A 22,309-nucleotide genomic window follows, 5' to 3' on the forward strand; every position below is an offset into this window, starting at 1 on the left:
CCGTCCCCCGTAGTTTTAGCATAGGTCACGGCGTTTGGGGTAAACAAAGCTGGGTCTGCTGCACTGATACATAAACAATGAACTTCTTCTTCTTCTTCTCCATCTACCCGATTACCGAAAACAAAAACTGAAAGCCCAATCCATGCAATTCGTGAGGTATCTGGTGTCATGGATCATTCTGTACGGTCCAGGATTGCGTCTTGATTACTTGTACACATGCTCTCCATCCCTTACTAAGTAAACCCTCGGCCCGCACTGCCTTTTTTTTGATATCTTGTCCTGCTCATTTCATCCATTTACAAAATGTCCACTGCATCGTCAGCCTCGAATCCGAACTGGTTGTTCTGGATGGCGGCGATTCTGTCAAGTTCGTCCTGGTATTGCTTACGCAGGTCCGGCAATGTGACGACCTTGCGCTTGCCCAGGAAGGTCGTCTCCCTCGAGTTAGGAGGTGGTAGCTCCTCGGAAAAGATCCAGGCTTGCTTTGGATCGACGCAGCTGAGGGCATTAATGAGCAGCAGATACTGCTTCGTGACTGCTGTGTCGAGTATATCTTCGCCAATGAGCTTGTCGCCCTCGCCGGCGTGCCGCAATTTCTGGATGCGGTCGAGCAGTACCGTAGCGGCGCCGCGGTAGTCGTTATGTTTGATCCTCCAGGAGTAGAGGATCTGGTGGTATGGAATGCCGCTCAAGACGTCCATTGTCGCCTTGCATCTTTGTGCCAGGATCTCGTCAATCGAGTCTTGTAGGCCCGGGAACGGCAGCGACATGAGTTCGCTATTATGGTAAGATTCGCACATTTTGTCAACCAGCTTGCGAAGGGAGGAGAGTTGCATTGCTTTATCCTTCATGGCCAGCAGACTGGTATGGGCGACGTCGAAGCGTGAGAGCATCGTCGCCGCGTTGAACTGTCGGCTAAGCATCTCGTTTCGGACCAGCGCAGCCTCGGGGCTCGCGTGCGAGTACTGTATAGCCAATCCGGCGAACTCAATCACATAGGAGTACGCCTTGGCCTTCTCAAACAGAGCTACTGCGTGGCAGTGGTACCGGGCCGGCCCCTTGTTGAGCAGGTTCCACTCGGTGTCATCGAGGAGCCCGCTGCTGTGTCGGTCGACATCTACATCCTTGACACCTATTGCCTTCGTTAGTTTGAGTTGAAGACCTAGGGTAGGTTTAGCTTACTCATGCCTATCGCCGCTTTACGGAAGTGGAAGGCGGCCGAGGCAAAGTCTTTCAGGGCAAGGAATACGCGACCCTGGATATATATGGCGAATGGCGTTTGAGTGCAGTAGGGGGTGAGCTCAAGAGCAAGATCGGCTCGCTCCCTCCTAATGAGTGAGCACTGGATCAGAGTAGGTGACACCTCGATGTCGCTATTAGAGGCACAGAGGTCCGTGACGATATCTGTGATGCTCGTAGCGAGAGGCTCGTTCCTGTTGTCGACAAAGCCGAGGAGATGACCAACGTTGCCCTCCAAAGCGGTGACCGTCTGAGTCTCCTCTCCAGTTTTCTTAGTGGTGTTGGGCGAGCCTGGGAAGGAGTCGTTGCGCTCATGCTTGTTGCCAACAGGAACGGTGATTTCAGTCTTGGAAAGCCATCGAAGCAGCTCTAATCGACGAAGTGACTCGAGGAATTGTCTGAACACGGCGCTGACGTCAATCCGTTTAGAGAGCATGTCCTCCTCTTGATCCCAGTCAAACTCCATGTGCACCAGGAGCAAGACCTGGCTGAAGATGATGTTCCATTGCAAATCGATCGTATCCTGAACAGCCTTGACAATGAGCTTCCTTCCAAAGTCAGTCAGCGGCTGACGGGCCTTGCGGCTGCCAGAGTCCTCTGTAGCCGCGATCAAACAGGAAAAGCTCTGGTATAGGTCCATCGTAACACCGGTATAAGCTTGTCCCAGGCTTTCAATGACCTGTGCGCAGTCTTCGTCGCTAACGGTGCGCCACAGAGCGGTAGTGTCGAAGAGGTATTGAAGCCGTTCGTAGTCTGTTCGAGGCGTCTCCTCAAAAATTTCAGGTCGCAGGGCGGCAGTGCAGACTTGTTGTATACTGTCGGAAATCGCATCGAGGAAACCGACGCCCGTCGATACAAGGTTTGCTATTCTCTCCGAGGCCTCATCTGGTCGCGAAAGGTTGTAGTACAGCCGCTCCAGGGAGCTGCATTCTCTAATGGCGGAGATCGCATCAGCGCACACAACCCACGTCATGTCAGAATCTGCGTCGAGGACCAGAGCAACTGCCTCGCCACGTTGCTTGTCCAATTCGATCAGAAGACGGTAAAATCTCCTCCACTGGGTCTCGCTGCTGGCACGAAATTGCTCGTAGTCCATACCACCAGCCGACTTCCGGTCCAAGGATGCTGTTGAAGCAAGCACAGAACAGATTGACTCTGCCAGGCCCTTTTGCTGACTCTTTGAGCTGCCCTCTTTTTGGGAGTAAAGTCCCTTTTCGTATATAGACAGAGCCGTTTCGAGTGTTGCTTTGGTGAAGCGGCCAGGGGTGAGGATAAGATCTAACCACTTCTCTGTCGGGTCTGTAGGATCAGAGGATCCGGACGTCGGTGCGGTTGGATAACTTGTGTCAATGTGGACTGACGCCCACTCGCTCTCCCATGACTCGGCTATATTGTCTCTATTGAGATCCAGCTCCTGAACTCTGTAAGTCATATTGTTTTTCCACAGTGTCCACAGCTGGATACCGCCATCGGCAAGGTTTGAAAGTACGAAGTCCGCCAGGGTCCACACATCCGAAAGCGATGGTGATGATGGGGTAAGGTGAGTATCCGGGAAGGCATCTTCCACGTAGACGGTGTCGCTATCGCGGGCCTTGATGTGCCAGAACTTGAACTCTCCTGCCCCAATGGGCGAATACGTGGCGCACATCCTGTTGCCTGTACCATCGCCAACCAACTGCAGCAAATTTGTCTGTGTCGGCTCAATCTGCCACTTGCCGACTTCTTGGGGGTTGCGGTCAGAGTTTAGTATGTCGCCGGTGAACAAGATCTGGCCGGTCCGGAGGTTCCAGATGCGCATACGGTGGTCGAGACAGACTGTGAAGAGGAATGCGGCATCATCAAGGCCCAGGTTTGTGACCTGTATCGACGTCGCTGCGCTCGCGTCCATGTGGATGTTGCGGTATCGGATAGACTGATTCTGTTGGAACGGAAGGTAGCTGCGAATGCCCTGCGCCCATCCTTGTGAGTTGTAGATCGTCTCCTTCCAGGGGTTGCTGGTCGCTATGCACAGTTAGTTTGGAGCTTTACTGCGGTATGTTCGACCTACAGTCCTGTGTCTTATTCCGATCTAATCTCACCAGCCCGCCGTCATGCAAGGAAATAATAATCTGGTCGGTGCTCGCCGCAACCATACGATGCGGATGTTTAAAGCCAAAGACCTTTGGCTGGTACACCTTGCAAGCATCTCCCGGGCCAGCCTCGATGGCGGAGCGCTTTCTGAAGAAGTCGGGGCGGAGAGTAAAGGAGTACAGGCAGTTGGCTTCGTCGAGCACGAACACGGATAGCGCATCGTGCTCTCGGGGATCGGCGAAAGCAATACAGGACGATTGGATAGGCACTGTGAATCGGAAGTTTAGGATCAGCGGCGCATCGATCGTCTTCTCCTGTCGGCAGGTGTCGACCGCTCGCAAACTCAGGACGAGGCCATCGTCCAACAGCCTCCAAAGGAAGCTACGTGGTGCATCGTGCCATTTCCGATGGTAGACCGATGAGGCAGGTGCTAGGTTTTTCAGCCGAAAAGAAACTTCGTCTTCGCTAATGTTTTTGTCGCCGCTTGTGAGCTTGCGGGTCGCGCCCCTCCCGTTCGACGTCAGCGAGGGGACGCGGATGTTGACGATGGACGAGGCGTAGGCCGGTTCGAGATTGAGACGAGTCTCTCGGTATAGGTATTGGGTGTCTAATGAATCCATTTCGTTTTGCCCCTAGCCTGTCGAGACCTCTAACGCCGTAAAGAAAGAAGAGGAAGAGGCCGCGAGAGTCGCGAATCTGGCTTGGCGCATTAAGCAATCTGTGGCAGCCAAAAATTGGTCGCGATTGCGTTGATGGAATTTCCAGGCTGTTTGAAGGCTCCAACGCGCCTGGTGGGGCTTATCCCAAAACAGCAACCAGCTTTGTACAGTGCTCAAAAGTAATGTGACGAAGTGCACACTGTACGCACAATGGTTGAATGCGGGCTTAAGACGTGATCCCAAGTCAGGTGGTCAGTCGCAGGCAACAGAGGACGGCGCGTCTTCTATTCGTAGCATGTTAATTCTGCTTCACAGGGCAGTTCATTACGTTTTCTATCAAATGCTCTGCATTTTATCTGCAGAAATACCACAACTCCAGTGTACCTAGTAAGGATTGCCGCCAAACGCCAGCACCAATGCATGCCGTCTTTCCCAACCAGGGTGTATCAAGGCTCACTCATATGCGCATAACACCATCACAGCTACTTTGTTCCAGTCATCTTGTACCCTGTCTAGTCCTTCTCCAGGTCCTTGGGGCTTGGGTCGCCAATTCCGTCCTCGTTGATCGCGAACAGACAGTCACTCTCCGGCAAACAGGGGCTGTCGTAGATTTTGGCGACACGAGTCTCGCCTCGACCCTTCCTCAAACTGATTCTAGTCGTACTTGCGTGAGCAATGATGTTACCACCGATTGGCTTCTTCGGGTCGGGGTTGAACATGGCACTCGGTCCACCATCAACCTGTGCGACGACCTGATTGGTGATGACAACGGCTATGCCAAACTCGTCAGCAAGACGTTGAAGTGTGCGCATAAACTTGGCAAGATGAGTTTGTCTCGAAGAGAGTTCACCTCTGCCCAAGAAGTCGGTTCTGTAGAGTGCTGTCGCACTGTCGACAATGAGGAGTGAAAATCGGGTCTCGCACATCATAGCGCCAGCCTGCTGGAGAAGCTGAAGTTGATGGTCTGAATTGTAAGCGCGAGCATAGGCCACATTATCGAGCACCTCCTCTCCAGAGAGACCAAATCTGTTGGCGACGGCCAGTAGTCGAACGGGTCGGAATGTGCCCTCAGTGTCGATGTACAGACACTTGCCCTCTCCGCCGCCCATGTCGAAGGGCAGTTGACATGTCACGGCAAGAGTGTGGCAAATCTGACTTTTACCAGTACGGAACTCTCCAAACAGCTCAGTCACCGATCCGGTCTCGATACCACCGGCGAGAAGTGTATCTAGCTGCTTGGAGCCTGTTGTGATGGAGATGAGCTCGCTTCGGCGTTGGTGCATCTCGGTGGCGGTTGTAAAGCCCATTGGCACGAGTTTCGAGGCTACGCCGTCAGTCAGAATGTTCCGCATGATTTTTGGTAGCAGCTCATACCTTCAGCGAGAATCTTGGTTGCCTTCTGTTCCGAGATGCCTTTGATCTGCTCCAGCATGCGACGCGGGGTATACGCTACGGATTCTACGGTGTTGAAGCCACCGTCGACGACCATTTGAATATCGCGCTTCGTCAACCCGGCAACTCCCTTTCCGTAAAATTCATCAGTATACCAGACGTGAAGCAAGAAGCCTGTTTAGACCTTACCTCGAGCGCAGTGAGTGGCGTGGGCGCGCCAGGCCCGGTCATGCCGCTCTCGTCGCCATTGTGGCTCTCGTCATAGCCGTCAGCGTCGGCCATCTTGCTCGCAGACGTAGTCGAGCTGGTTTTATATGCGAGGAAAGGTAGCAGTACTACGCGCGTCGGGACTCGGATTGTGTGTGCATGTGATCACGAGCCTGTTGATGGTGGGCGAGTGCGGGCTCTTAAGACGCGTCGGGGATGACTGGTGGTGGCGACTGGCCTGTGGGAAAATACGCCAAATCACGTGCAGCAATTAAGAAGCCGGTCGTCTCCACCGTGTGTCTGGAGTTAGCGTACCACTAAGGCGCTCGGCCTCCGTCTATTAGTGACGAAGTACCACTCCCTTCAGCATGTCCTTCCGCATCCCTGGAAGAGCATTTGTCAATTTGCCAGTCCATTGACGACATCCCAACGTAGTCCTGTTCATTCACGAAGGGGTCAAAATAGGATCCAGCACTCAGCTTGATTTGTTGCCTATATCAGTAGTGTAGTACTTGTGTTTTCAGGATATTGAGTAACCGATTTACTCTGTTGTTGGCATTCACGCCAATCTCACATTGCACGTTGTCACTACTGCACAAGGAGTTCATCTGGTGGTTTTTTTTTTTTTTTTGGGTAAAGTTTTATTTCTCATTGCCATTATGTAGGGTAGCGAGGAAGGAAAAGGAAACCCGTAACACCAACTAATTGCTAGAACATTAATGCGAAGTCCTCCAAAAAGACCCATACCGATCCATTCATTCTCGTTATTGATGTTGTACAATTGGAAAGCTCATCGTCTCCATGATGGTCTAAGGTAGTGATCGACAGCTCGTCTTAGTTGATGAAGATGCGGCGGGTCTCGTGCTTGGGAGCCTTGGGCACACGGATCGAGAGGATACCATCCTTGAAGCTCGCCGAGACGGCATCCTGCTTGATCTGGCCGGGGAAATTGAAAGACCGGCTGAACTCGCCGATGCTGCGCTCCGAGACCCAGTACTTGGCGTTGTCGATCAGCTCCTTCTTCGCGGTGTGTGCGGCCGCAGCAGCAGCAGCAGACTTGTCGACTTCAGCGACGGTCGTAGCCGGAGTAGGGTGCGCGGTGGAGTTAGTCTCGTCGTCACCCTCATCCTCGACGGTAGCCTGGTGAGGCGAGCGAGGGCGCTCCGTGGTGGTCTCGTTGTGGCTGCTGCCGTCCGTAATGGCGCCGCTCATCTCAGCATCAGAGGAGGGCTGCTGGAGGAGGCCCGCGGGCGGGGTGCCGGCAGTGTAGGCTCTCTCGACGCGGCCGCGGATGTGCAAGGTGTGGGGGTCGGTAAACTCGATAGAGACGTCCTTTTTGCTCATACCGGGGAGCTCGCCATGCAGCTCATAGGCGTCCTCGACCTCGCGGACGTCAAACTTTGGCTGGAAGGTCGGAACGTGGTTGCGATGGGGGCCGCGGGCGCCATTAGCGGGGGTGCCATTGCCCTGGCGGGAGTAGTTGTCAAAGTCCTCCAAGAGGCGGAAAAGAGGGGTGAAGGAGGCGTCGGAGTTGTAGAAGTTGCGGGGGAAGAAAGCCATCTTGGTGATTTTGTTGCGTGTTGTAGGAATGTGGAGTGGTTGGAGTGGCCGTATGGTGAGTTGCTTTTTGAGCAAGAATATAGAGTAATTGTGGGAAGTGGGTGGGTTTGTTGTGTAAGAATGTTGTATTTGAGTTTGCTTGTTGTTGTTCTTGATTGTTTGAGCTAGCGACGAACAGAAGTTGTTGTCAAGAGCGATGAAGACGATGGATTTATACTATTGAAGCAAGCGCCATCGTGCCCTCCCCAGCGTTCTGGAAACATCGCTGAAAAATCAAAGACTCCGCTGCAAGACCTTTCGAGAATGGCCTGGGACGTCGAAGATGGGACGCGAATGCTGCGTAGCCTGTTCTGTAGTGATCTGTAAGCTTCCTTTGGCGATGGCCTCACGATGGTTCTGGTAGCTTCGGGGGGTGGAAGCCGCTGGAAGCTTCTGGCTGCTTCTATTGGCTCGCCAATGCGCAGCGACACATCACGCAATTAAACCCAGTTGATTTTGAGGAAAACATTGTTCACATCGATGTAAGTGTCTCCAATCATCCTCATCATTCAGAACCAGCTCATTGAGCCATACAATTAATGTCTCGACATTCTCCGAAACACCATAGACATCGCATCGCCAGACCCCCGAAGAGCTGCCCGAAACCGCTCTATCCGTATCCGTACGGTAGGCCGTCACGAAACGTCAACCTCGCCTAATTTTTTAGAGTTCTGGCCTCCGACAAGGGTCCAGCAAGACGCAACTCACCGCCCAGCCAATTGAAATCAGTCCCTTGACGTCAAACCGATGGTCCGTGCCGGGTCTTAAGCCCCCTAGCGCACCTGGTCACACAGACTGACAGGGGCGAGAGTCCAGGCTCTCAATCGCCCATGGCCAGGTCCAGACTCTCTTCGAACCAGCCCCCTCGTGCGCCCTCGTCATCGCGTCGAATCGAAAACCGGGGGGTGCAGATATCTGGTTTAGTTCCTGCGAAACTTGTTGCACATTATTCCACTCTTTGAAGGACAAATTATGCAGCAGGGCGTTTGAGAAGGAGGAGCCGATGGAGCTCACGACATTACCGAGTCAAGTGCGGATATATCCAACTGGCACTGCGTATCATCGTCGGCCTCGGGGGTTCTTTCAGAAGAATGTAGGGAAAGCATTCGCCTCAAATCTAGAGACGGAGACCCTCAGTCATCGTCCGGTCGCATTAGCAACTTGGTCCAGATACCTGACAAGAAAAAAGTTGCGAAGTTTCAAGGTCTACGGAGTACCTTAGATTCAATCAAGGATACTGCGTACCCTTGACAGCAAATCTGTCAGTTGTCCACCCAATCGCGACGGTACTGTACCCACGCTAGCTTCGCGTTCGACGAACACCAATGTCAAATTGATGCTGATGGACATTTACATGTTGCAGTGGACACCGCAAATTTCCCCGATTAAGCCGTATGGCAATTCGCGCATGTTGACATCAACTCCAAGCAATCAACCGGCAATCGAATGATACCTGCCATGTGAGCCATGCGACGTCTACCTTGCCAATTAAGGTTTGAGGTCGCAGTTCGAGTCGTGATCCCGACGCTCATCCGGGTTCATCCCTTCCAGGGTCAAGCCACAATGTGGATTTCGCCACCGGAAAGGTGCCACAGTTGATCGACGACATGTCTTGGATTTGCAGTTCCGCAGAGCACATGATCCAACTGCTTGATCCTGAATTCTTCCTGCATTCCGCCGGACCAAGTAGGAGAGCTAAGGTATTTTTAGGAATCTGAGAAATGAAGAAATATGCTCGGTTGACCACTCCATCCGTGCCAGCTGCCTCGGTAGCTGTCAAATTGCCCAGACGCCGTCCCTACGACTCCAAATCATATGAAACATACACGGAATTCTTTCATAGAATTAGACAGCCAGATTAGGTACATTGAGAAACTGTATCCAGATAACCAACCATCTCAGCGTTCGCCATGGCCCGCATATGCGGCTGTTGTCGTGAAAACATGTCCAACCGATCGTAAACCGCAGAGTCCGAACTCATACGAGCTAGTGACTCGGACAAGGAGTCCTGGCCATGTCGTCGGCATTGTCGAAAGTAAGTTATTGTTGATACTGTGGCCTCATGGGCGGATATCCTGCGATCATTGCCATTCCGGGTCGCATAGCCGGCACAGATCCTGGGCCAGGGCTCTGGACCCTATTGAAGAGCCCAATCAGCCTCCTTCCGACCGATGGTTCCAGCTCGGTGCCGTCTCTTGCGATCTTGACCTCTCGATTCGAGTTCCACGGGTTGCGAAGACCCCTGGTGCGGTAGAATGGCAGTCGTGCCGTTGATAGCCATTCCAATTTGAAGGGCTTGCCCCAAGCCTTGGTATTACCATCAGCTTCTTGATTCCCGCTCTTTCGACTACTCGCGTCGCTTTGCTCCACCTCATTCTCTTCTTCCTCGTCAGCACTTTCTCCGTCCTCAAGCTCTGCTTCCCAGAAAATGGTGCCCCGGGCCGAGTCGTCAATGATCCTGCCCTTTGGCGCGTACTCGGTGGGTTCGGTAGGGATCGCCTTTGGCAAATCGACGTCGTTCGCGGACTGTGCTTTGGGGGCAAACTCGATCGCGGCGTCGGGGTCTTCGTTGATCTTAGATGTCATTCTTGCGTATCCGAAGTACTCGCCTGATTTGTTCGCGGAAAACACCAGGTAGACGTTGTCAACGGCCTGTTGAAATTAGTTAGAGATCCAAACCCAGTACTTTGAAAGATCCGCTCACGTTGAAAGCAGCATTCAGTGTGTCCTCGTTGTGAGACTGAGTTGCCCAGATGCCTGTCCTGACACTGAGCTCGAGATCCTCCACAGTCAAACTCTTGAGGATAAAAAACTTATCCTTCTGTGACGTTGGTTCTACTGCGAGGACGGGCTTGGCTTCATCAGACTCTGCTGCTGCAACTTCAGTCGGGCCTTCAGAAGCGCTGGATGGTGCAGCAACATCGTGGGGTGTTTGCGATCCAGATGAGGCCGCCGGACCGGTAGGTGCCGTAACACCCGTTGCACCTTCAACAGTGCTCTTGCGCAAGCGACTGACCAATCGAACGGACTGGAACTTGGAGTCATGGAGTTTTTGTTGAGCTGTTACGCATGTTTGTTCGTCCTTGAAGTTGGCGAATGCACAATTACTCTTCGAAATCAAGAATAGGGACTCGAGGCCGTTCGCTTCTTTGCACACGTGGTGGACGAGGTTCATGAGGTCGGTTTGAGGCGGGAGATTTCCAACCCAGATCGCATGACCTGATGACATTGTCAGCGACGTTTGATTTCCCTGGCTTGCAGGACAACTAACCACTCTGGCGCGGTTTCCGCGGTGGACCGCGTACGATCCCAGATCGTCCATCACCCATCTCTGTAACCCCATCAGCGATGCTTCTACGACGCGTTGACACTGTGGGCGCATTACCACTGGATCTGTGACTCGAAGGAGCGTTTATACCGCTGTGGTCGATTCCGTTCGGCATCTGAGGAATAACTCTGGGGTCGCTGTGCTCAGCGTTCGTACCAAAATACTGCGCCGAAACCATTGGGTTTTGCAAAGACTGGTTCTGGGCATAGTGGCCAGCCGGAGGATAGTAATATCCTTGGGGTATGTGGTTATGCTGCGGGTGATTCATAACCATCTGGTTCGGGTAGTATCCCATGTTTGGGCGAGCCTGCTGCTGAGTCGGAGAGAGCTGGTTGGTATAATAGTGCTGCATCTGGTGGTGTTGCGGCATATAGTACTGCGGGTTTCCCATAGGCATCGCGGCTTGACCAGGATACTGAGGAGCCATGTGCGGCATCTGCGGCATCTGCGGCATCATCGAAGGCGAGGACGTAGCGGGGCTGAATCGCTGCTGTTGATGTTGCGGTTGGCCACCAGGCCCGTAATGCACAGGCCTCATGTTGGACTGCGGCAACGTGTTCGCTATGTTGCTCATGTTGAAGGCCCCGGGGCGGCCGGCTGCCGGTTGCTGAGCCATGTCGAGTTGAGAGGAGAAAGCATGTTGCGGGGGTCCGTACTGCTGATGCTGCGGGTGGGGGATACCTTGAGCCTCCATTCTCGATTTCTCGTCGAGGTAAATCGGCGAAACACTTGCAGCATTCAAGCCTTGATGAGAGTCCACGGTAGGATACTCAGTTACGTTGCCGGGGGACTGAACATCTCCCATTTGAAAGGTGACTGCGCGAGCTGTATCGGAGTGTATGCCGCCCACAAACTGTCGTAACTGAGTTAGCGAAATGCCCATACATCGGCGGCCGGCACCAACAGCGCCAGATAGCCAGACAGAGGTCCGTCTTGTAGTTTATACCTTCGGCGAAGCACTAGTCCAAGCCTCCGAGCTCTGGGTTGACAGCTCTGACGGAGCAAAACCCAGACGAGAGGAAGGACGGTCAAGATACGACGGGAGGTATGTACGTTTCTAGGCGCCACAACGAGATTGAGCTATTTGCGGTAGATGAGTGAAAGCCCACGTTGTGGCCAATGTGGCTAGTTTGCACAGCCTTTGAAGGAAAGGGGAGGGGGGGTTTCCTCTGGAAATTCACGCTTCCGAGCGCCCCAGGGTATATGTGGCAGTAAACCCTGCTCTGGAAGGAGAGTGTGCAATGTGTGGCTCAGTGAAATTTCTAGGAGGCGATCAGCTCGTCTGGGCGTCCAATACAAATGCAGAGAAGAGCCCGAAGCAGGGGGGGACGGCGTAGCCTTTGGTACCGGGGTGAAGGGGGAGCTGCCGAAGATGACGGGACGGACGAAGAAACGAGACGCGAGGGGCTAGGTTAGGGAACTCCAGGCATGCATATCGTGTGGAGAGGTGCGGCTTCAGTGCGGTGCGGTTAGCACTAAACGAATGAGGGCTGTCTCTTACCTGAACTTCGGGGCGCCGACGCAGGGGTTGCTGCTCTACACTGGCTGCCAAAGAGGACTGATAGATCGAGACTCTACGGTATGCGAATCCGATGCTACAGGGACGAGTGCGACCTCGGGACTCAACGATAGGAGATATCCAAGTTAAAGGGGGCGTTGTTTTGCGCGTCAAAGGACCTCCAGCCAACGCTGTTCGAGGAGAAAGAGCAGTAAAGAGAGTTGAGTTGACGACTGAGAAATGCTCAGTGGCAAGACTCGACCAGTTGGAAGACCAAGTCAGTCAACTGAAGCGAGGGTTTAGAGAAAGAGTCCTGGCGTACTTGTTAGATGTTGCTGTCGTAGCCGGGTGGTGATGAAGACACTAAGAGTGCTTGGTATCCCAGCGTCCAATGATATTTATGGAAGAAAGAAGGCAACGACTATCATGAGACCCGGGCAGCGGAGAGAGAGGCATGGAACGGCGGCACAAGGAAGGTGACGAGTTACCGACAGGATGGTGGCTAAAACCCAGGGTTTGGGTATCCTGCACAGAGTAGAGTGTGGAGGTTCCAAGAATGTCGGTTGCTTGCGGAGTACTATAAAAGCTATGGGCAAGCGGCGACTGAGGCGTAGGGGTTTGAGAGGAACGGTGGAGGAGTTGTGGGATTCCAGAACGCACGTACTGAAGTAGAGTAGATGGCGCAGTACAATGCCCACAGTTTCAAGGTCGGGGGAGTTGTCGAGGAGGTGCTGGAGGTGGGTTCTAAGATTGGGCCGTTGGACGATTTGAGGAGAGCTCCGGGATGTAGGCGGCAACCACTTCGCCGCTATGCGTCCGTTGTTGCCGTAGTGTATGTCGCCCTTTTACCGCAAGGAAGAGGCCGAGATGGCAGTGCCGAGCGAGAGTACTGCACCACACCGAAGCAGTTGCGAGAGAGAGAGAGAGAGAGAGAGAGAGAGAGACAGAGAGAGAGGGAGGGAGAGAGAGACAGAGAGAGAGAGAAGGCAGGACGAGTCGAGTCGAGTCTGGGTGAGTACTGGTAAGGCGAGAAGGAAACGACCGGGCCTGACAGTGGGTTAAGTGGCGTTCGAGCAGGGGTGATGTTAGAAGGCGAGAGGTGTATAAGCGTGGGAAGCAAAGAAGCAGAGGGGCAGACAGGACAGCAGCGCAATTGGTGTAGCAGAAATGACAGAGCCACAGCTTCCCGACTTCATGGGAGAATTGGCAGAGGGCTTGTTCGTAGGCCGGGCCAGTTCAGCCTAGATGGAATGGGGAAGAGGGAGGATTAGGAGGGGTGGCGGTAGAAGAGGCGATGCGGGTAAGGGGAGCATCCATGATGTGGGAACGAACTGATGTGCATGGCCAGGTGCCCGTTCTGGAACCAGTAGCATCAAATTGGATGAAGAAAGATGGGATTTTTTTCTTCGGTTCTTGGCTGCCGCTGTGAAATGTGCAAGGGACACAGATGTGGTCGGGTGGCCCTCCCACTAGGCCGGGCCACGAACTAAACTAGGCGAAAGTAGCTTGTGTCAACAGGGATGGAATGGGCGTTTGATAGATGGGGATTTTTTATCAATACGATGGGTATCTACGTGAGCTATTGGGCAGACAATTAAGTTGGTGGAAGACAACTGTAAAAGATAGAGGCCCTTGGAGATGTAGAGATGAAGAGAAAGACTAAGCCCTTAAGGTACCTTACTCTAGGTCGTTGGAGCAGACGATAACATGCACATCGATAGATGAAATCGATAGATGGACAATACAGCAAGAGAGAGAAACCTCAAGTGAGCAGATAGGCAGGGAACGGAAGGGCAGACAGAGGGAGATGCAAAACAGTGCAGAGCAGAGCTGAGCAGTGCAGAGCAGAGCGACAAGCACAGGAAAACAGTAGGGCGGGTGGAGGGATCCGATGGAGAACGACCCAGTCTTGAATTCGCCACTCGACCCGCCGAGCCACTTCCCAGAGTCAGGGTGCAGTCTGTGTCCGAGTAGCGCAAGCGCAAGCTACCTCGTCGTTGTATCTCCTCCTCTCCAATGTACAACGTGCCGACCTCACCTGCCTGCCGACGGCTTGAAGACTGAAGGCTTACCTCACAAAAGTGCAAGCGGGGAAAAGAGAACTTGAGAAGAGGCCCAGAAAAGAAGAAGAAGGAGACAGGGGCAGCGCTTGCTCGCCCACTCGTTCGATCTCGCTCTGGTCTTGTTAGTCCCGTGTCCGGCCCGGACGCCCAGCCACATTGGTCCTGGGCCTCCCCCAGTCAATCAAAGTCGCCTCCGGGTACGTATCTCTCGACGTGCTCGGCAGGGTAGGTACATCAAGTGTACACCAGAGTAGAGGTACCTCGCTTTCTTTGTTTCTCCATGTGCTCCCTGCAATCCAAACTTTGATCTTCTTGCTTTGGTGTCAAGTGTCTTCTTGACTGACGTTGGCTTTTATCCGTCCCTCGATGGATCGCTAGCCTCGAATTCTAAACAAGGCGTACCAGGTGGGTGGCGGATAGGCAATGCAGTTGTACTATCAATAGTGTAGACCATCATAACCCCTGGTAAACGCAGCACAGCACCGGAAACATCGAGTAGGCCCTTCGACATGTCCATCATCTGCTTTTCATTGCTTTTCTTCGCTGTTGGGCATGTTGGGTACTGCTGCTGCGCAGCTGCGACGCGGGACCATGCGGCATTCGTACAGAGTACAGCACCAAGGCGCAAAGGAAAAAGAAAGCATTGGGCTGTGGATGCTGACAACCAAAAGACTGCATCTCCCACGTCTTCGCCCTACCTGCTCAGCTTCACCCCCAATTGGCCCTGAGCTCTAGCCCTCCGTGCCCTCGACCTCGCATCAGCCTGAGTTGAGTTTGGGCTAACGGGCAACGTGCTCAATTGGTGATCTGGGGGCGGCTATGCGCTTCGAAAGCCAATGGCAAGTTAAATCCAGACAATTGTCCATCCAGCCTCGATGGTGGAGTGGCTCGAAGAAATGTGAGGCTAAACGTGCCTACGACATCTGTGTTGGCGAGACTTACCCCGTCTGACCAAGCTACACCATATGAGGCGTGGAGAGAGGTCCCATGTCTCATATCTGCCCATCGCGCGGCATGGCAATTTGAAATAAAGCCTGCCAGGCCTTCTGGCTCATCGGCCGCTTTTCCACCGTCAACGGCTGACCGAGCTTCGCTGGCACACACTCGGGAGTCATGACGTATGTGACTATACCAGTTCCAGAGAGTCAAATGTTTCTAATCCTTGACAGATTTTCGGTGCTGCGCTCGCAAGAATGTATCGCGCAGCCGTCCATGCCATTTGTTGTTCCTGGAGCATCATCCCTTTCCAGCAGGTCTCGCCGTGCCGCGACCAGGAGTTGCCAGGCACCAGGTGGCGGTTGGGTGCGCAGACAAATCGATACTACCTGCGAGACACGGTAGAGCCATAGTGGTTGAGGATAAGGGCTCAAGATTTCTCGCAGATTCCTCCGCTGTGGATCGGGGGCTGTCTCGAGCGATTCGGCATCATCCGTCCGAATGTCCCAGCCTACGCAGTTACCAACGATGGCGGGCCTGAGAAGCGTCGCGCTAAGAATGTGAGAGGCTCAATTTGCAGCGCAAAGCCGGGTCGACTGCTAGCCGCATGAGGGAGCCATTATGCGGGGAGGCCGGTGGTCTAGACCATTCTCCCCTTACCCAGAGAGCCCATCACGCATCCGGCACATCTGGATGATCTCTGGGCGCGAGTGGCCTGTAGATTGTTGCAGGCCTCGGCCCTTTGGTGGTCTGATCATTCCGCAGCCCCCAAGAGTCGGTTCTCCCTCCCGCTCGCCAACGGCCGGTAGTAAACACTGGCAGGCCGGCCAAGCGCCCGGATCCACAAGGTTGAGGCGAAGGTGACACAGGTATCAAGAAACCGCTGTTGGATATTTCGGTAGTGAAAGCTGCTCTATGCAAGCTTGGTGAGCGAAGAGAGAAGCCAAAGCCCATGGAGGCTAGGCCCACACAGGAGCTAGAGTGACCGGCAGAAGGCTGAAGGTGGCCTTTGAGGGCCAGGTCGGGTATCCCGCAATTGGCGACGTTACGGATAGTAGTTGGAGTATTCGAGGTGGCCGAGTGGGTTCGTACAGTGTCCGTGAGGGACAACGACGATGGGGTTGGAGGACCAAAGCAGCTCCATAGTGTCGGAGAGTGTGCGACGAGTCGACTCGGGAAGTAAAGAGACGTTGGAGGAAAGGTTTGCGGCGGTACGGGGCGGGTATGGTGTGTGCGCCGCTGACCGGTAGCCGTGATACAATCGCGATTGTGTTTGTGGTGTAGCGTGGAGCCCGCGCGGTTCACCCCACGTCCAGTCACTTGTCAGCGTCCTTGTCGCGGTCGGATGCCATGGTGAGCCGCCGCCGGCCCTTTGTCTGGGCGGTTTGATGGCGTGGTGGTTTGGATGGAACTGCGGATAATCAAAGTGGATGGGTGGTGGAGGAGGCAGGACAGGGTCCGCGACAGAGGGTGACTGACCCGACCGCAATGCGCATCTGTCGCCCACAATGGGAAATCGGTCTGGGTGTGATCCCACCTGCCCCACCTTCCTGCCCCATGCCCCAACTTGAGGGTCCAAGGCCAAGGAATAACTGCACTGTGACATTTGACGTAAGTGTGCAAATCCATTCATTCCGGTCCTCGTCCGTCCCCCTTTCACTCCAAGTATCATGACTCCATGAGTGAGATGGAGACTTGGAGCTTGGAAAACTCTGCCTTGGGGGAACTCGGCCTCTCACTCGGAGAATCTCCGAGTTGTGCCACCTGGCGAAGCGCAAGTCCACACTCTGAACTTTGTACGTTTCCGGCCACGCTCCAACATGTCAGTCGAGGTAAGCGAGGTTTCCTCTCTGGTATTGGTATGTTAAGGTAGGTTTGCCAGCTTCACAGGTGGCTTTCGGGGTCCCAGCAGTTGGGCGTACTACCTTATTGATATCCGTACACAGGCACTGATAGGTAAGAGAATAAGGTCAGCGAGTATGGATAAGGTGATCGATCCCTTCGACTTTGGGGGCCGTCGGGGGTCTCTCACCTTCCAGTGTCTTGCGGCTTGGCTTGCCTTGCCAAGTTTGCCTTTGGTATGGCCTTGCTCCTCCTTCCTTCCAGGTTGTTGATTGTCCCGCCTCGCCTCGCCTCACATCACTCCCCTCCTTCCTCCTTGAATTGTTCCTCCAGTCTCCTCACTGTGTCGACGGAGACCAGATACGTACCTTGGGGCGTAGAGGGATGGAAGGTACCTGCAACTTACCTGAGGCACTCGGGAAGGTACCGACGAAAGTACCTACCTACCTTACCTTGGCTGACTTAGAAAGGTTGTTTGCCCCCGGTCTCCTTACCCGAAATATTTTGCTACCACGACTATCCAAAGCCGCCGCGCCAAAATTTTTACGGCACTGTCAACATGGGATTCTCCAAACTTTTCGATTTTTTCCAAGAACTCCACTTGCATTGCGGCCCCCGCTGCCCTTGGAACCCTCCCTCTCTTTCTCCCTCTCTCTTCAACAGGCCTGATCCCTTCCTCGGAATCGATTGGCAAGCTGATGAATGGCCTGCAGCGGCCGGCAATGGCGTATTTTTCCTTCTCCCGCAACCATCTCGAATGCTTGTGGCGAAAATATCTGTCTCAAGCTTCGGAAGCTTTCCTACGTTACTCGCAGTCAGTCAAGCCATTGTCCAATCTCGTTGTGTCTTTCACCCATAGATACCTCTCCGTGCCAGCCTCGAGTCACCGACCGAACCCTGTGCCTGAACAGGACCCTTACCCGTCCACCGCAACCATCCGGGTCCAATCAATCGTGACAACTCTATTGTCGCTATCCAGACTTGCGACGGCCGGATGTTCCTCTCCGGGCCAAGTACACCGCCTGCACTTACATCTCTGGCAATTTGGCCGAGATCCAATCATTCAACGTCCATCACAGTAGGCTTCGACCTGCCAGGAGCGCGGGGCGGCCGGAAGTGGAAATGAACCCAAAAGGCAGAAAACATCCACAGGGCAAGCCGTCGCAGGACGCCGAACTGCCGTTTGACGCCAGAAAAACCGCGCGGCCGAGGATTGCGGCTTGCCGGTTGGAGTTTCGCCACAACTGACCAGGGCTCCAGCTTGACCGGCGCCGATCCTTTACCCCATCCGCACCGAGATCTTCGTTGCATGTGGCACGCATCCTCCGAGAATCGTCACTGCTACCACATCATGATCCGGGGGTGAGATCATGGCCAGAACCCGTCGAGGCAATGACATTTGGGGTCCTTTTTTGCACAACGAACCCGGCAAGATGCCACCCGAGTTGTCATGGTCGACAGTCCGGACATCATACGGCGTTCGAACGATAGCCATCCTTGGTTGTGCAAGCCAGTAATGCCATGAGAGAGAGTGTCGCCCACATTACCGAGTGCATTAGTCATCTGAAAGCTCGGCTGACTCGCAGCTTCATTGCCTTTGACGTACCGCGCCGTGTGCACCATGAACACCGCCGCCTACCTGCAACCCGGCGCTATCCCAACAGCCAACATGGGCGCCGCCGTGATAGCACACTACCTTGTATTTTGACGCTAGCTGGTCTGGTAGCTTTCTTTGCGGCTAGTCTGCAGTTAAGGGATACGGGCGAATGATCTAACGCAGTCTGCAATTCCCCGGTGCAGGCAAAATGAGAACGGCACTCGACCGACCCAGAGACTAAAGTCCCTGCGTACCGCATCATCCTCGCGGTGCATTACCTCATCAACTCATCGATTCGAACTCCCTCGCTACAAGGTCCCTTGGTAGCGGTATATCCGATGTCATTGCCAACGCACAACAACCTTGAAAGATGATCAGTCAAGGAAACTGGTGATAAGGCGGCTCAGCCTTCAACACTCCTTCTATCCAAATGAGGCGCCTGAGCGCTTGGCCAGTCCTCTGCGTCCGCATAAGTGGAAGCAGCCACGTGAGGAGAGGATAGACAGGTGACATCGCCCTGACACATAATTCGACCCTCGGACGGAGAACACGCAAGTGCGGTGTTATATTCAAAAGTCGAGGCCTCTTTTGTTCGCAACTATAGCCAGATTCCGCTTAGTCAAATCGGGCCGACAGCTTTCAACGTCAGTGCTTAGTCGGTTCAGAATGCCCGAGCTACGGAGGCCGTCGTCCAAAGCCATTGACTTTTACTTTGTTATACTGGATCTTCAATTTGAGTGTCGACCTTGACAGTTCCGTGCATCACCATCCGACCTGGTCTCGACCGTGCGCCACGGTGGCGACTCACTACATGTCGGTTCCAAAAATTGTGTGCAAGATCGTAGTGCAACCACATAAGCTACCCTTGCCGCCACAAGCCATACACCACCTAGATGCGACATCAGCCACGTCTAGCCCGAATGCGCAGCGATTTGCTGTAAATCCTATGCACGTTTGACGACGATTATCCATGCAATCAGCCATTTGCTGCTTCTACACAAACTCTTCCCAGCTCGAAATGGCACTATGACTAACTGGGATTCCTGCCATTGCGGTTCTCAAGATGGCAAATCCCATGACCTGCCGAGAATTAACCAAATACCCTCTCGAAAGCCGTCGTGTCGGCATCCTAGTCACATTCGGCATGGACCGTAAATAAGATGCTTCTTATTTTGGGGTGACACGCCTCCTCCAAGCTCAAGTCCGTTTAGGTCGTATCAAGACGAATGATTCCCTGCATGCTCATCAGCAATGCATCAAGGGTTCAGCTCTCCAGGCCTGCCACGTACTGGCCCATGGTCCGTCCCTTCTTTTCGCCCGGAGGATCTGCATAGGCCTCCGGTGGCAAACAGACCACCCGTTTCGTTGGAAGCTGGGATTTTCGGCGGTGCCTGTGTCTTTGTGGGGGTTGAGGAGACCTTTGGGGAGTAAGCTTCGACGACGATCCCATCTCGAAACTCACTGGGCTCGTCGCGGCATTGGTTCTGAAGAGGACAAGCTTATGATAGATTACGAATCACTTATTCGACGTTAGCTGTCAATAGGTCCTCCTTCCAGATATGGGCGGCCTGAGCAGCTCGGGAATCAATAACTTTGCATCGTACAATTGTGGCAATAGCAGACAAGAATACAGGGCTCCTTGGATGACCTCGCTGATAGCTTAGGCGCATCAGGTGGTCGTCGGCCAGGGGACTGTGGCGCGGGTTTCTCTATTCAAGCTACCAATGACACCATCGTCCAACAGCTTTCCGATGAAAGGTATCACCGCCGTTGCCCAGCATCACCGCCACGCTATGCGGTGCTCACGGTCTGGTTCATCGACCCCTTGGCAAAGACTCTAATTTCTAGATGCCCTTTGGTACGTGGACCCGGACCTGCCGCTTCCCATGACAGCCAAATAACATCTAAGACCGTTTCGCTACCGATATCCCGGAAGCGGCCAGATTGGGGAGGCCTGGGCAGTTACTTGGCGTGGCTGCGCTAGAAGAACACAGGGACGCAGAGGAAGAGAAGCCGTGAGGGCCTACCAGGCGGTGATCGAAGGGAACTCTCAACGGTGCGCGCCGAGCACGGGGATTTGCCACGCCTATTCGTTTGCGATCCAAAGAGCCTCGTACCTCGCTAACTCGGTCCAAGCCGTACCGTAGTCTGACAGAAACAACGGCCCAACGTCCAATACTCGCCCCGGATATGTCCTCTGCTCTCCTTCGCTTGCTGCGCTTAGCGCCATTCCTTGCCCCCATGAAAGCGTCAGAACCTCGCTTTTCCAAGACGACCAGCTTGCCCAGTACGGAAGGATAGTGCGGGAGGGATGTTTGGAAGCGTTTGTGTACCTGCAGACGAACTGCTCGCTACCTGATTCGCTGGCCCATGGACGCAGTTCTCACTGAGCATATCAGATATCCCTGTATGTCAAGTGACGTGAAGAGTGTTTCCCAAGGGGGAACACCGAAGCACCCGATCCGCATTCCGTATTCGTACTCGTCCCCTACTTGACTTCCCGTCGTCTACCTGGCGCATACCGCGGAGCTGTGTAGCATCACATGCAGCAGAAAAGGGGTCAATCCCCAGTGATTCGTTCTTGGGAGTTGTTGTGTGGTGCGAGGCGAGATCACTGCGTGCAGTCATCTATTTCCACATGCTTTTCCGGGCCGAAGCGAGCAACCTACCAGACCTTCCAGATGACATCACACATCGAGCTTCACAGGGGACCTTGCCTGTCTTGGTTACGAATAGGACATCTGTATGCTGTGAACACACAGGACAAAGATTGGGTCGCGGACGATAATTGATTAGCTGAATAACTGCCTCTTTGGCATTGCTACCTGCCATGTAGTGTACAACGCCCCTAACAGTAAGACTTCCCAACCATCATAATCTTAATCCTTCTTCAAGGGGAGGAGAATCTCCTCGATGCCGTTGTTGGTGATGACCATAATTTGCAAATGATCACCGACCTCAATGTGTCTCTCGACCGCTCCATCAAATGCATCCTTGACCAGGATCTCAGCCTCCTTGCGCTCCAAAGGAACACGGGGGCGCTCTTGCAGTTCGTGGCCTACACCACTGCCCGGCACATACTGGTTCTTGAAGTTGACTTGGTTGTCGAGGAACGGTGTAATCAAGCTTGCGGCGGCACCACCGGCACGAGACTGCTCTCTCTCGTAGCTTCCGACGGGATCGTAGGAGAAGACGGCGCCGACGCCCTCTTCATCCAGGCCGCCGAGAATGGCGTGGACGTAGTAGGGGAAAAAGCGCTTCTGGTAGAGAATCGTCGAGAGACGCTTCGCGCAGGCTGTGACGCTCATGGGCTTACCGTGGCGGTAGCGGTAGATCTTGCAGATGGTGTCGAGGCGGTCCTTGAGGGCCTCGCCGTCGGCGGCGAAGCCAACGACGGAGAGCATGATTGTCGCATCTTCTTGTGTTGAAGTGGTACCGCCGATCTTGAAGACCTTGGGTGTGTATCTGGAGTTGATGCTGTAGCCCGAAGTGCTACGGGTGTCGCCGGCCACGATAGCGAAGTCGGCGCCTGCGATGGCAAGAGTCGAGCCGCCGTTGTCCGTGTAGCTGAAGCACAAGTCAGATTAGCGTTTGGGCAGGCCAGGAGAGTCGAGGGAAGCTCCGTACGGGTTGAAGCGGTGCTGTCTGAACTCGCCGTTGGCGGTCTTGGGGGCCTCAGAGAAGGAGTAATTGGGCCCGTTCATCAGGGGATTTTGGCTGAACATAGCCATGGCTGCGGTGTATGAAGATAAGGAGGATATTATTCGTTCTTGTTCGTGATCGAAATGCCGGTCGTCAAAAGTGTAATTCTCGTTAATTCGATGGATTCGTTCGTGGTGGGGTTGGGTTGATGGGACGTCGTCGCTTTGTTGGAGGTTC

At 53.9% G+C, this 22,309-nt stretch overlaps 7 protein-coding genes across 7 annotated transcripts; all 7 read right to left on the minus strand.

Moving 5' to 3' along the window:
• Positions 1-296: 296 nt before the first annotated feature.
• Positions 297-3,929, minus strand: CORC01_03651 (uncharacterized protein; the record flags this gene model as incomplete). The annotated part of the gene is made up of 3 exons (XM_022615300.1): positions 297-1,132; positions 1,183-3,240; positions 3,287-3,929. 3 exons carry the CDS (start codon positions 3,927-3,929, stop codon positions 297-299), a joined length of 3,537 nt encoding a protein of 1,178 aa, XP_022478226.1.
• A 551-nt stretch (positions 3,930-4,480) lies between these two features.
• Positions 4,481-5,642, minus strand: CORC01_03652 (DNA repair protein rhp51; the record flags this gene model as incomplete). Its single annotated transcript, XM_022615301.1, has 3 exons — positions 4,481-5,292; positions 5,343-5,490; positions 5,550-5,642. 3 exons carry the CDS (start codon positions 5,640-5,642, stop codon positions 4,481-4,483), a joined length of 1,053 nt encoding a protein of 350 aa, XP_022478227.1.
• A 759-nt stretch (positions 5,643-6,401) lies between these two features.
• CORC01_03653 (hsp20-like protein) lies at positions 6,402-7,127 on the minus strand (the record flags this gene model as incomplete). The annotated part of the gene is made up of 1 exon (XM_022615302.1): positions 6,402-7,127. One exon carries the CDS (start codon positions 7,125-7,127, stop codon positions 6,402-6,404), a length of 726 nt encoding a protein of 241 aa, XP_022478228.1.
• Positions 7,128-9,206: 2,079 nt separating this feature from the next.
• Positions 9,207-11,377, minus strand: CORC01_03654 (uncharacterized protein; the record flags this gene model as incomplete). Its single annotated transcript, XM_022615303.1, has 3 exons — positions 9,207-9,818; positions 9,871-10,385; positions 10,438-11,377. The coding sequence occupies 3 exons, from the start codon at positions 11,375-11,377 to the stop codon at positions 9,207-9,209; spliced, it is 2,067 nt and encodes a 688-aa protein (XP_022478229.1).
• Positions 11,378-12,390: 1,013 nt separating this feature from the next.
• CORC01_03655 (uncharacterized protein) lies at positions 12,391-12,837 on the minus strand (the record flags this gene model as incomplete). The annotated part of the gene is made up of 1 exon (XM_022615304.1): positions 12,391-12,837. A coding segment is annotated over one exon (447 nt), but the record flags the coding sequence as incomplete, so codon positions are not given.
• A 2,363-nt stretch (positions 12,838-15,200) lies between these two features.
• CORC01_03656 (uncharacterized protein) lies at positions 15,201-16,597 on the minus strand (the record flags this gene model as incomplete). The annotated part of the gene is made up of 3 exons (XM_022615305.1): positions 15,201-15,543; positions 15,652-15,706; positions 16,084-16,597. The coding sequence occupies 3 exons, from the start codon at positions 16,595-16,597 to the stop codon at positions 15,201-15,203; spliced, it is 912 nt and encodes a 303-aa protein (XP_022478231.1).
• Positions 16,598-21,309: 4,712 nt separating this feature from the next.
• CORC01_03657 (proteasome A-type and B-type) lies at positions 21,310-22,155 on the minus strand (the record flags this gene model as incomplete). The annotated part of the gene is made up of 2 exons (XM_022615306.1): positions 21,310-21,997; positions 22,058-22,155. The coding sequence occupies 2 exons, from the start codon at positions 22,153-22,155 to the stop codon at positions 21,310-21,312; spliced, it is 786 nt and encodes a 261-aa protein (XP_022478232.1).
• Positions 22,156-22,309: the final 154 nt, after the last annotated feature.

The sequence above is a fragment of the Colletotrichum orchidophilum genome (assembly GCF_001831195.1).
Source record: "Colletotrichum orchidophilum strain IMI 309357 chromosome Unknown Scaffold_22.1, whole genome shotgun sequence".
NCBI lineage: Eukaryota > Fungi > Ascomycota > Sordariomycetes > Glomerellales > Glomerellaceae > Colletotrichum > Colletotrichum orchidophilum.